At 39.2% G+C, this 13,934-nt stretch overlaps 1 protein-coding gene across 10 annotated transcripts in view; it reads left to right on the top strand.

Annotated features, from left to right (window-relative positions):
- ptprfa (protein tyrosine phosphatase receptor type Fa) overlaps positions 1 to 13,934 on the top strand; it is a 348,653-nt gene that overhangs the window by 301,331 nt on the left and 33,388 nt on the right. For 5 of the 10 annotated variants that reach the window (XM_080882895.1, XM_080882890.1, XM_080882888.1 and 2 more), the window contains 3 exons: positions 471 to 634; positions 5,900 to 6,009; positions 13,703 to 13,735. In XM_080882895.1, coding sequence (XP_080739021.1) covers positions 471 to 634; positions 5,900 to 6,009; positions 13,703 to 13,735 — 307 coding nt within the window. The remainder of the gene's footprint in view (positions 1 to 470; positions 635 to 5,899; positions 6,010 to 13,702; positions 13,736 to 13,934) is intronic. The other 5 variants (XM_080882887.1, XM_080882893.1, XM_080882892.1 and 2 more) reach the window with 2 other exon arrangements.

The raw sequence follows: 13,934 nt of genomic DNA, 5'->3' as shown, positions 1-13,934 counted from the left end.
TTTTGGCGCTACGGACCCGTTTATGTCCGACAATATTTTCACAGACAGGCCTTTAAGGTGTCACAGATAAATACAACGAAATAAAACCAGTACCGGTACCAAAAAAAAGAAGATTTATTCAAACGATATAAAACTAATGATAAAAACTGATTAAAACCCCTGAAAACCATAAATTTCACACCCGAGCCTCAACTCTCGCAGCCCGGTACCAAACGACTCACGGACCGGTACCAGTCTGTGGACCAGGGGTTGGGACCGCTGGCTTCAAAATCCCCGTCCTCGTGAGTTTGAAGGCATTTTTGAGGCTCAAAATGTGGTTTTAGTGTCAGGATTAGGTTATGGTCAGGTTTTTCACTCGTTTTTGATGGTTAGGGTGAGCAGCTAGGGAAAGCGTTATGCCAATGAGATGTCCTCACTGAGATATGAAAACAAGTGTGTGTGTGAACTGACTGAATCCTTCTCGTTTGCAGCAGAGGACATTTGCAGCCAGCCCTTTCTCTGATCCCTTCACGGTGAAGATCAGTGGGGTTATTCGACAACCACAAGAAGACCCAGAGATGCTGTGGGTGATGGGTCCGGTGCTGGCAGTCATTCTGATTATCATTATAGTCATCGCTATTTTACTCTTCAAAAGGTGAGTATGACACACGCAACAGCGGACACTGCGAGGACACACACTGGTTATTTTTGGAGTGACGCCTCCAACAGATGCAGAAAACATTAATCGTTGATCACATCAGACTCATAAAAATACTGAAAACACTGTTTTTTACAAGCACATTTTAATTTCTGTTAACATTTTCCTTCACAGGGCCTTTACTGCTTTGACTTCAGTGAATATTCAAGTAAAGACAAAGGTTCCTGTTTTGTTAAAATGCTAAATTATTAAATTAATGTAGTGGATCTATCAGTGACTGAATATGATTTTAATCAGTTTTAGTACATACCCTAATTTGCAATAGTAGGAAGGAAGAATGTCTTTTTAAGAGGAAATGATCGCAGCAGAACCAGGCGTAGGAAACAGCAGCTTTATGGAACGTGTCAGGGTAAAACGAGCGCACAGAGATAGCAACAGAACCTAAACTATGGAAGACAAAGGACGAAATGTAATGATATGCAATACAGTAGAAAACTAATACTCAATACATGATGGGAAGTCCTCCATCGGGCTGAGCCTGTAGTGACATATCTAAGAGATTGTTCAAGATGACCTGATTCAGCCCTAATTTTTCTTTATTATCAAAAAGGAAAATTTTAAGTATGATCTTAAAAGTGAAAAGGGTGTTTGTCTCCTGAACTCAAACTGGATCCACAGGAAGGATATCTGAAGCTCTGTCTCCCATCCTACTTTAAGGGATTCTATGAACCACAAAGAAGCCTGCAGGCTGAGAGGGAAGGGCTTCACTGGGATAATATGAATATGAGGTTTTTAAGATTATATAGCACCAAGTCACAACAACAGTCACCTCAAGGTGCTTAATATTGCAACGTAAAGACCCTATAGTAATACAGAGACTGGTTAGGGTTAGGGTAAGCAGCTAGGGGCCCTCCATGAACAGTGGGAAGGAAAAACTTCCTTTTAACAGGAAGAAACCCCTGATAGGACCAGGCTCAGTGAGGGGCGGGGCCATCTGCTGCGCTGGTTGAAGCTGAGGGGAGGGAGACAGGACAAAAGACACACTGTGGAAGAGAGACAGAGGTTAATAATAACTCATAATTAAATGGTTTATAAACAAATGGTGAGAGAAGGAGAAACGCTCAGTGCATCATGGGAAGCCTGTGGAGGATGAATTCAGGGTCACTCGATCCAGCTTTAAGCTCTGTCAAAAAGCAAAGTAAATGAAGTAAATTAGTAAGACACCATTTCCTCTCCATCTTGTGAGTAATCTGCTTTAAAGTTGGTATTTGAGAGTGAGACCATGGTGTCACGTCACTGGGCGCTCTGATAGTTCAAGACTTTGAATGTGAGCAGAGGAGAAAAACTAGAAAGATCCATTTTTCTAGTTTTTCCTGAATCCTCTCACTGCAGCATTTTGGTGAAATAACAAAAAATGGAATACACTCACATCTAAATTACTTTTTCTAGTTACCGCTTTGTCATTTCAGTTAGCAGAGCAGTTTGTTCATATATATTTTTATAAACTTTATTTAAAAAAAAAACGTTTACATGTCAAACTATCAGATGTAAAAAAAAAAAAAAAATTACACTTTTATTCCCTGAAACTAAGTAACAGAAGCATCAGGATACAGATGATCCTTTTTTGTCATCTGTTGTGAGAGAAGCAACACTTTTGGTAAACCTTGGAGGCAGTACATGCTCATTGTGTTCCTCCTCATATCATCGAGCTGAGTCCACAGAGAGACCTGAAGCATTTTCTTCAGCACAACAGATGACAAGAAGATTTTATTAGAACCGAGTGCCAGGAAACGGTCAGAGTGGAAGATTTTCTAGAATAGAGACAGACATTTGTCTTGTTTGAGCCGGCCTGAAGGCAAAGGTCCTCCATGGCATATGGGAGGGAGGTGCTGCGAGCTACCTCGCGGCCCTGCTCTTCAAGCCTGACAGTTGGCTCGTGCTTGCTGTTCTTGGGTCAAACATCTGGAGTTACTGACTGGGCTGACGAGGGCCTCCATATGGCTGCTGCGCTGCTCAGAGGCACAATTTGTTTTGTCTTTTTCCTCATTCTTCCTTTTGCTGTAGTCCAACGTCAAACAAAATCCTTTGTTTTTCCAAGATCAATTTTTTTTAGTTAGGTAAAAAATACATACAAATATAAATATTGCCTGAGATTGTGAAGACTTGGTGACATTTTTAACTAATATTGACATATTCAGATATCTTAGAGTTACTAAGACTTTAAGTGCGTCTAATTAAGGGGTATTTTAGATTGTTGGGTGTGTTTTTACTGTAAGCCTCACATGATTCCATTTATTTTGAAAATCATGAAACTTGAATTAGGTCATTAGTCACAAGAAAAGTTTTCAACACAGTTAGCTTATGTATACCAATATCGACTCATGCATGCTAAACTGAAATATAAAGAGGCTGCTTGGTAGTTTCACTTACAATTTTTTTTGAGGGGAAAACTGATGCAAAAGTTGGAATTAATACCAACCATAGAAATGGATAGCCATGGGTTTATGACCCAGAAGTGACCAGAAGGTGCAGTGTTGTTATTAGCTTAGCCAGGAGGCTAGGTTAGCATGCTGCATTCATAAACTATACAGGTCCAATTCACAGCCATCGGCTAATTCATTCCAAATAAAAGAAAAAGACAGGATTTGTCTCACCAGCAGCACAAATACTGCAGATAGATGGACTGAGACGAAGCCTAGCAGCTACACCCTGCTGCGTCACCTTCCACCTATCAATAAACGCAGCCAACCCCTCATGTAGACTTTATGCTTTAACAAAATAAAAAACACAAATTCATCCACCACACGGCTGCTATGAAGAGGGGAAGTTTTTTGTAAACATGTTTATTTCTGCTGTAAGCTTCGACACTTTCACTCGGGAGTCTGTGACTCTTGGCTGGCTTTTAGAGCCAGTCTCCAATGACCATTAGAAGAACTTTGGTTTTTGGCCCTTTCAGCACTGTGGGTTGATGTTCAGAGGAGACGGCTGCTTCATCACGTTCCACAGACTGTGAAACCAGCCTTCCATTCAGGTTACAGTAATTTGTTCCAGGTTGCTCTGTGGAGATCATTAGAAATATTAAAAACACTCTCTCTTTGTTCATGAACTACATCAGATTTTATTAGAAAATGAGATCAGGTCAAAGATGAGATGAAGGAGTAGTTTGTGAGGTGAAGCAATGAACTCTGTCAGGTCCTCTGACGACTTGTAAATGAATCCTCTCTGTTTCTTCCTCCTTGCTAACTGTCTGCCTACTTTCTGTGGATGCAGCAAACAAGAAAGGTTAGTGCTCCTGTCTGTTTCCACCCTCCCACCCTCCAACCTCTCCTGCCTGCCCTTGCACATCGTGCATGCTGTGTAAACATGCTTTGTGGGTCAGACGTGTCTACATTTGCTGACAGTGATGATTTGAAGTGACAGATACTTGTTTCTGTTACACGTTCAAATCACAGCCCCACGTCAGTGTCTGTGAGCTGTCTTCTTTTTGTTTGGTTTTCAGGCATATCGGCTTCAATTGACTGCCCCTCTAAGCATGTGTGTCTTCAGTGTCAGCGTGTGAGACTACATTTTAGCATGTTTGTCTCTTTGTGCGTCTGTTTTCTGCTCTTCAGCTCTGTGTCGAGTGTCGAGTTCACAAATCCGGCTGATCTTTCCCTCCAGAATAATTCTCCCTTCATGCTTTCTTCACCTCTCAGCCCCTCACACACCTGCAGAAGCAGCCTTCAAAACAAATTGTAGACATGGAAAAATCGAATCCTGATATCACCAAGAGGCAATAACTGACATCACAATGGCATTTCACTCTCCTGTTTGTGTTACCTGCAAAAATCATGCTGAATACACACCTGTGAATATATGTGTCACGTATGCGTGGGCTGATTGATGATGTATGGGCTCCATTTACTTTCCACAGTCCCTAATTCAAAATGTATAAAATATATATAATATCCGTTTATCAAGAGATGTTTTAAATATAAGGACGTTCTGTTTCAAGGTGAAACACTCAGGTTTGCCTGCACTTCAACCCTAATGTAGTTATTACATTTAAGGAATGCAAATTAACGGTTCATTTAAAGGGGCTATAGCTGTTTGAGCTGAGCAGATGAATTTTAGTGTCATATTTCTGTTTTAAAGGAGTCATTTGCATTTCTCATTGTCTGTGTAGCAGCCGTGCAATGCAGTCTCGTATCGCCACATTTCCAGAGAGGGGGTGTTGAGTTGCCCACTCTTTATTTGCGTAAAGTTTGGGTCGAGGCTACTTTATGCAAATCAGGTGTGTCTGAAAATCTTTGAAACAGGCAGCTGATGATCTTAAATCAGTGTTTGAAAAGTAAATGGAGAAAGCTTCTACTGTGCAGTTCAGTAGCATACTGTAAATATTAGGTCATACTTACACGTTTAATATTCCCAAGTACAACAGATACTTCACTAATGATAAAGCCCTGTTAAATAAATACCAACATGAGCCACTAACATTTGAACTGATTTCACTCATTTTGTTTGGAAAACTGTGTCATCAGAGAAGGGTCTGGATGTGACTCATCTGGATGTCTAAGGAGTTTAGAAGTGCTGAGAAATAAAAGATGCCCTTTCAACCAAATTGAGCTATAACAGGATGTATTTTTCTGGCTCGCCACCTTTCGCTTTTTAATCAATTCTTAATGTTCTTTTGATGCTTGGTATGGCGCCTTCAGCGTCGTCTTTGAGCGTCGTCTTTGAGCGTCGTCTTTCAGTGGGTTTTAGCTGAAATTCTGTGCAACCCTGGAATCAGGAACCAAGACTGGACACATTGTTACCCATCGACAGATTTTATTCACGTATCCAGTCCAGGGTCAAGTGACTGAGTAAACTTTAGGTTGCTGGTCTGTTTCAGGAATTATATTGTTACTGATTTTAAGTCTGTGTTTATTGTTTAGTAGAAACTTTTCTTGGGCCATAAAATAAAATTTAAAACAAATACATTAAAATTCCTATAAAATTGAAAAGTCAGAGCAAACCAGCTCAATATTGCAAATAGGAGGACACTGCTTGCAGCCAAAGTTTTAGTCCTCAGACATTCTACAACGCTTTTCATCATCTATAAAGTATGCTCAAATTACGTGTAATCCTTATTGTTTTTTGCACAGTAGCTTGTTGCAGATTCTTTTTTCCCAGTATTTTCCAGAAAATAAAGTTTAGAAATTTGCTCATTTGGAGTCATTAATACCCATTTGGCCTGTTGGTACATTATGTAACGTTAAATTGGTTTTGCTTTTTCTCCAGGAAACGAACGTCTCCAGCCAAGGATGAGCACATGGCAGGAGTGAAGGACTCGCTGCTGGCCCACTCGTCAGATCCTGTGGAGATGAGGAGACTCAACTATCAGACACAAGGCATGGACACACAAACACATGCACATGCAAACATTCAGCCCCATAAACAGCCTTTTACTGAGGTCTAAATTTTTACCAGTTGCATCCAGTTTCTGTTTCTAAAGGTGCTGAGAAATTATCACTGAAGGATTGTGTTACTGAATCCATTGACACCCAGAAATATAATGAAGGATCCTGTTTTTGAGGTGACAGGTGACAACTAACTGTCAGATTCAGTTTCTCAAGTATCAGTGTCACCTCAGTCATTTTTGGATGAGACTTACACGGTTTTAAAACTTGTGTTTTAGTGTCTGTGCAAGAACATGAAACAACTGCTTTAGAAAATATCTTCATTCATATTTGGCACTTTGTCTCCATGTTGTTGTTCTTTTCACGTCAGAAGTGATATTTTCATGAGAGGGTGGAGTCCTAAGTTAGCAAGTTTAGCAACGTGATTTTAGAGATTTTTTTTTTTAGTTCAGTTTAATTTCATCAGTTAAGTTTTACTTACATAGAGCCAAATCACAACAACAGTTGTCTTAAGGCGCTTCATATTTTAGGTAAAGACACAATCCCAACAATCAGACGACCCCCTATGAACAAGCCCTTAGCGACTGTGGGAGGGAAAAGTCTCTTTTAACAGGAAGAAACCTCGGGCAGAACCAGGCTCAGGCTGGTTGGGGGTGAAATTTTAAGAATGCCTTGCTCAGACACAGACTGACTGACTTTGCATTCATTCCAGTAATGAATGCAACGTAACAAATAAATCACATTTCTTGGACAGTCAGTTAATCTAACCATTTTGTTTATCACATACTTTAATTAAAAATGTGCCATCACCACACACACTGTCAGGAGGGCCATATATTAGCATGAATTTAAACATCTAGTGCTAATTATTGATGCAAAACTGAAAAACTGACTCCCACTCATGTTTGTCACAGTGATTTCATTCACTGCCTCCTATTCCCTTACTCCGTTACTTTGAAAACGTGGCGTTAAAACAAAGTGTGTGTGAGACATCATACTTCTGCATTTTGTTAACTTCATTATCGTGCTGTTAAAGCCTGGGTGGCATATTGTTTCTGGGGCAGCCGTGTCTCCTAATGCATGTTTTTGGAGGCAGGAAGTCCGTCTATAACTAAACAGTTTTCAGCTGGCTTAGTCTGATGTTTATTTCTGAGAAAAATGTCTGATTTCCATCCATAATTTTCATGTGAAAAAGCATGTAAACACTCTAAGGTTGTGTGCATCGGGACATAATAAAACCAAATCACCTGGTCTGTACCAGGTTCTAAAATTAGATAAGTACTCTGCTGGTCAAAAGTTTCAGAAAACCCCACTTTTTCCTGTTTTTATTGAAAATTATGCCGTTTATTGTCTCATTGCACTTTGAAATGAAAGTATAGTACAAATAAACAATTGGAAGCAAGAAATCTTGGAATCAATTTATAGACTGTGGTGGGGCGTGGTCTGCGATGCCGTGCAGGGAGGGCGGACGCACCTGCTCAGCATCCGTAATCACACCCGCCGAGTTAAAACACAGGGACTCAGGTGTGTGTGGTGTTGTTTCGTGGTGAGAAGTGTAAATAAAATGGCTCTGAATGTTGATCTGTGGTCCCGCCGTGCCTTATTCTCACCACATAGACCAAAATGTATTCTCCGCTTTGACTCATCACAGTCGCCTCCTTTGGCTGATAACAGCTGAACACACTTGTGTCATTCTTTCTACAATAGAAATCAAAGTTGTTCCCATATCTGTTGCAGAGGTTCCCATAAATGTGTGGCACACTGCTTTTATTTTAATCCAGAACACCTGCAGAAATCAGTAACACCACCTTTCGAGGCTTGATCAGCCTCCTGCAGAACAGCTTTAAAGTGTTCACCCGTTTTGTGTTCCCTGAAAAAAGGACTTTTTGTATGATTGTGAAATACACACTATTTTTCATTTTGCTGTAACCTTTTAACCTCTGGCGGTTCATCTCTTACCTTTTGTACCGTTTCATTGGACTTGAACAACTTGAATTGCAGTAAAACTGGAAAAATGGAGGTGTTCAAGCTTTTCACTGGCAGTGTATAACATGTGATGTTTTAAACACATCATTACTAATTCGTCAGAGACAAATGCAGAAGCGCTGTATGAATAAAATACATATTTACAGTGTCCATGGAAAGAGGTGCAAGTGGCAGCCAGGTTCTACTAATTAACTGCACTTGATGAGCAAGTGTATAAAAGCAGAGGTTTTGACAGTTTTCTGGTCTGGAGCATTCAGGTGTGTTGACACAAAATGCAAAGATGACAGAATCAGCAGTGATTTCAGGGAAATCTTGTTGTTGCCCATCAATCTGGAAAGGGATATAAAACCATTTCCAAATTACTTAAAGTCATTCTGCAGTTACAAAGATTATTGTCAAATGGAGAAACATTCAAAATAGTCACCAGTCTTCCCAGTATGTGCAAGTCTCAATTTCACCACAAGGTCAAACTGTGCAATCTGCAAAAAATGCAAATGCTTCATCTTCTGGTCTACAGGACTCGGTAAGCACGTCAAATGTTAAAGTTCAGTTCATTTTTATTTCAAACATATACAGTCACCAACATTTCATAATATTATTCCACGCAGTTGATTGAAAAGGAGTAAGCAGAAGTATATACTTATTTAGCCCCACCCCCTATAGGTTTACATCTTAATCATTTCCTCATCATCTAAATTTGAACAACAAAACTTATACAATGGTTTCAACTTAGAACATAATGTCACAAAAAATTATTTATATGTTTAGATTTACTAATTTGGAAAGTAAACATCACTTTGACTGACAAGTGTGGCCTTTTTTACACCTCTTCTCTTTAAACATGGCAGCATGAGCTGGGACATGGACACCTTGAAGTCATTATGTCAGACATGATCTCTTCTATCTAATTTGAGAGCGTCTGTCCAACAGCTACAGGAAGCCTTGGATGAAAATGGCCCACAGAAGAAAGGGAATAATAACAAGAGCACCAGCAAATCTGTTAGGAGAAAAGAAAATAACCAAGATGTCAAAGCCCAGACCTCAACCTGAATGAAGTATAAAATCTTCAGAAAGCTTTGCCTTGGCTTAGTTTTTGTTGAATAAGAATGATGCTAAATTTGTAAGTTATGGCCTGATGCATGAAACCTTAGATTTTCTTTCCGTATGATTGTGCAATCAAAGACTAAATTTACCATGAAAGCAATTAGAGTGAGATATTTCTATTCAGATGTTCAAAAGGGAAATCGAATGTCTTCACATCCAGTGATCGTTGAGCTGTCCATTCACCCTGACCTCCTAGCGAGGACTTTGTCCCAGTAACTTAGTAACCCTTTATTCCCATAAGAATTACTTATAAACAATTAGTTTTCATATTTTTAGTCTGCATGCATACTGTAGCTCTGTTTTTCTGTTTTATCGTCTCTTTGTGTCCTCATTCATTCTCCCATCTGACTGTTTAACTGATTTTTAGCTTTGTTTTTCATCTGTTCTACGCCTCCCAGCATCTTCTCTTATCCTTTTCTCCCACCTGTCTTTCAGTGGGAAGTTTTAAGCATAAAGTATGTCATTGTTTTTTTGTCCACGTTCTTCTCTCTTGAGATGGGTGGCATTTACCTGTGGTGGCAGCAGCAGGAGGGATTTTGGCAGATGTTGTTTACTCGAGCATAAATTCATCAGCTCATTTGACAACCTCTGCACGCTGGGTGGCCTCGACGTTACTCATAACAAAACACTGGAAAAAATGACAGATGATATCATGATAATGAAGTCAAACTGTGATCTCTTTTTTTTTTCAATAAAATGGAAACGCTCCACAACTTTTAGTTGTCAGTTCGGGTGACCGGGGCCATTTTACTTTTGTAGAATTTCCAGGTTCATATCAGGTAACAGAATTAAACTATGAAAATCTTCATTTCCCTCTTTAATATAATGTGTATACAACACATGATAATGTTAAAAAAACAAAAAACAAGTAATGATATAAATTTATTTAAACTTCACACAGCTTTTTCATTTTATTTTCTACTTCCATCATGGACTTCCTTATATCACTCTACAGACAAGGCCATCAGGTGAACTAAATCAATAAAATACAAATGCTGCCACAGAGATAATCTGCAGTTTTTGGGTTGGAGTCCAAACTACTGACTCGTGCTGTATAATCATTGTTTTTTCTCTAGAGGTTTCTCCAGTTTAAATATTTGTCATTTAGTTCCATTTATGTCTGTCTAGCAGGGCAGTAAGCCTCATGTGCACCTTCTAAATGAATTGCAGTGGAATTAATGGACGATTTGATCCAGTATGAGTCACTGGGTGTTGTCCCTCAGTAGTTTTCAATTAGTTAACCAATCAGAAGAACGTAGGGTTTCTGAAACGGGAACAGGGTTTGAAGAGACAGGAGCTAAAGCAGGTTAAAGAACCCAATGCAGACAATGTAGGCAGACTGATTTAACAGAAGGCCACTCAACGAAGCTGACGCAGAGTTTAAAGACAATATAATCCAAACAAGCTCACGAGATCACAGAAGGAAATGCATGAAAGACTGAGGCAAAGATAAAACTATATATACACATGGAGTGATTAAGGGATTGGAGACAGTTGGGACAGAGGTGCAGACGATCAAAACAGTGAGACGGGGAAAGTACAAATAAACACAAAGCAGTACAACAGGAGCTAACTCGGTGGATGACCGCGATACACAAGCTGTGCTGAACAAAGGCAACTGTGAGGAAACTAAACTCAAATAACAGAGAACAGTAACTAAACACTAGCTACAATTCAAACACAACAAGAGATACACAAGGGTGCAAAAAGTTCACAACTTTAAAGAAATAAACAAAAAGTTACAATGAAACCAAACAGGAAACACAGAAACAACTCAAAGCTTCAAAGAATACATAAACAAACATGATACACAAGGGATGATAACGTAGTAACTACTAAACATGGTACCAAAAACTAAGTATAAATCTAAAGGTGATCGTGCTTTTGCTGTAGTTGCTCCAAAGTTGTGGAATGATCTACCCTTGCATGTTAGGCAGGCCTCTTCTCTCTCTGAATTTAAAAGTCTTCTTAAAACATATTTATTCGCTGAAGCCTTTGGCATTGATTAGAGGGGTTGACTCAATTTGTTTTGACATGTTTCAATTTATTTTAGTTTTTTAGTTATTTATTTTATCTTATCTCATTTTAATTTTCTTTACTTATGCTTTTAGCATGTACAGCACTTTGTGAACTCTGGTTTTATGTTAAAGTGCTTTATAAATAAAGGTGGTATGGTATGAATGAATGCAAAACACAAGGAAACACAAAACTGACTCTGCAGAAGCCACAGATTTAAAAAGTGTTATAATAGTTTTATCAATGAAGGGAAATCATTCACACAGGAATACACTAACACAAAAGACCAACAACGCTTTGTGTGCTTAAAGACTATGTTCATTAATAAATGCAAGTCTGGTCATGATCTCGAACTCTGAGCATGTTACTACTTCAGCTTGAGCTAATTATTTTTGCCCTGCTTGTGAAACAATCAGGGCTGAAGGCGCACTCAGACACGAGCTGGTACTCACTGCTTCTGCTGTTTTTTAATTTGCTCCCTTCTGAGATAATGGCGGCCAAACTCGTTGTAACTTCCCACCAAGGCTCATTCTGGGACATCTGTGGCAACCGAAGAAAGCGCAGAGCAAAATAAGGAAACACGAGTCTGTATCTGAAAAAGAAAATCTCTTCTTCAGCACCAAACACATCACCATAAAAGTCTTGTTGGAACAACATCAAGTTTTAGTGTTTCTATTAAGCATTCACATATACAGAATTCACATATAGTGACGAGTTAATAAAATTGTTACATGTTACTAATGATTGCCTCTATTTTATGCTACACGCTGCTATTTTGGTTACAGTATGGATGAGATTGGAGTAGATGAGGATGCAGAGGCGCTGGATCAAAGCTCCAAAAACGCTCCAAACTTTCAGTGTTTTTGCTTCTGTTGCAACCTGACGTCTTTGCAGCACGTAGCTTAAATGGACACTCTTCAACTGTTAGGCCACACCCAACGATGTTAGGCCACACCTAATCAATGTGCTCTCATGTAGTTACACATGTTTAGTCTTAATATTTGCACCATTTTGTAATATTTTGGAGTTATTTTATTCAAAACAAGCACTGTTGGAAATGAAAGTTCTCTCAGCAACATAATCTTAATCTTGGTTGGACTGTATAAAGTAGATCTGCTCTCCCATTTGCTGCAATCATAAATCAATAACTAAAACAACACCTTTGATCTCATGTCGAGTGTATTTATTGCATATTTCTTGCTTTAGCACAAAATCAAACTTAGACTTTAGTCCAATCAGTCCACAGCACCAAGGTCAGCCTCAATTGTGACAGATTTTCTTATGATGCTGCTTTCAGACCCATACTTCTAAATATGAAGGTTTTTGTTTTGTTGTTCCAGGTATCATTCAGCACATATGACATATATTGTTTAAATTATCACAACGAGCAATTTCAGGTTCAATAAGCATTCTTTTTACCCAAATGATTTTGTTCGTAATGTAGCAAAGACTGAAGTTGTGAATTAAGTTTGCAATAATTTTACAACACTGGCAAAAAACAAAAAGACGTTCACTATATTATTACTCGGGTGAGTTACTGAGGTCTTGTGATTGGTTATCGTGCCCAAATCCTTTTAGAAGCAGCCATCTTGGCCAGAGTCTGAGCAGCTGTTCTGAAGCTGCTGTTTAAATGAAAGTGAAAAGACAAAGTTCCTATTGGCACAGGGACAGTAAAACCACTTTAATACAATCATGACTTAAAGCAAATAAGAACAAACCAAAAAAAGCTAAAAGTTGGCTAAACGTTGGCTACTGCTGTGCATAGACAGGTTCCAGGACGTAAACATCTCATTCCAGAGCATTAAACAGATACTGTGCTGGTTTATTATGGCTGCAAGTTTTTTTAAATGCATCTTACATATATTGGTACATATGCTTCTGGTTTCAGCTGTTTTTTCCTCTCTGGGACAGTAGTGAGAAAATCACCACTACAATAAATTTCAGGTTGGGTGTGATCAATGACTCTGTTACAGAGTCATTGATCACACCCAACCTAAACCAATGTGTCTGTGAGATGACGATGAACGTGTGTCTAAAAGAATGTCGTTTGCATTAAGATCTCCTTAGCAAATATGTAAAGTATACTTCACTGGGAATGAAGGACCTTCAAACACAGGGGTAAGGGCCTTTAAGTGTCAAGAGTAAGATGATGAGCTTCTTGAGGCTTTAATGCTCCTTGCCTAAAGAAATCCTCATTTTGAAAATGAAAAAAGGGAGACGTTTTATTCTTGGCAGCTGTGGTTAAACACAGATGTAAGAGTGCCAAGAACCAAACATCCAAAGGTGCTAATAACAGCAATGTTGGACCGAGACAGCCCAGTTTAACCCAAAATGGACAGCTGAGTCGGACCACTTCAAATGAAACCAAAGAACAAACAGATACGAAGCACAGTCAGTTTATTGATTACAGTGAAACTGATGTTAAATTCTTTTAAATGTTATTTAGCCATCTGGGAAAGTTGTGTTCAGCGTCTCTTAAGTCTTTGCTGAGTAGGGCAGCTCCTTCCTCACTGTTCCTTGTGTCCTCTTGTCCTAACTGACCCCTGTGCTTTGGTTTTGCCTCATCTTTCCCACACAGGTTCCAGTGTCCTCAGTTGCCCGAATACTCCAAGTTAGTTTTCAATCCTCCTGTGTTTTACTAATGTTTCCTTTCATTCCCGCCTGGTGCCCTTTTCTGTTTTACATAGAAGCCTTTAGAAGTAGAGACCTCCCATTTATCACCATCACCTTCTCTTCTCATGACCTGCCCATGTCAGCTATTTTACACCAAGTGGGTTTCATTAGCGCTAAATGTAGACTGTCTATCTAAT

This window comes from Rhamphochromis sp. 'chilingali' (assembly GCF_963969265.1).
Source record: "Rhamphochromis sp. 'chilingali' genome assembly, chromosome: 5".
Lineage (NCBI taxonomy): Eukaryota > Metazoa > Chordata > Actinopteri > Cichliformes > Cichlidae > Rhamphochromis > Rhamphochromis sp. 'chilingali'.
Note: the sequence above shows the minus strand (reverse complement) of the source record. Positions and strands in the feature narration are given on the sequence as shown.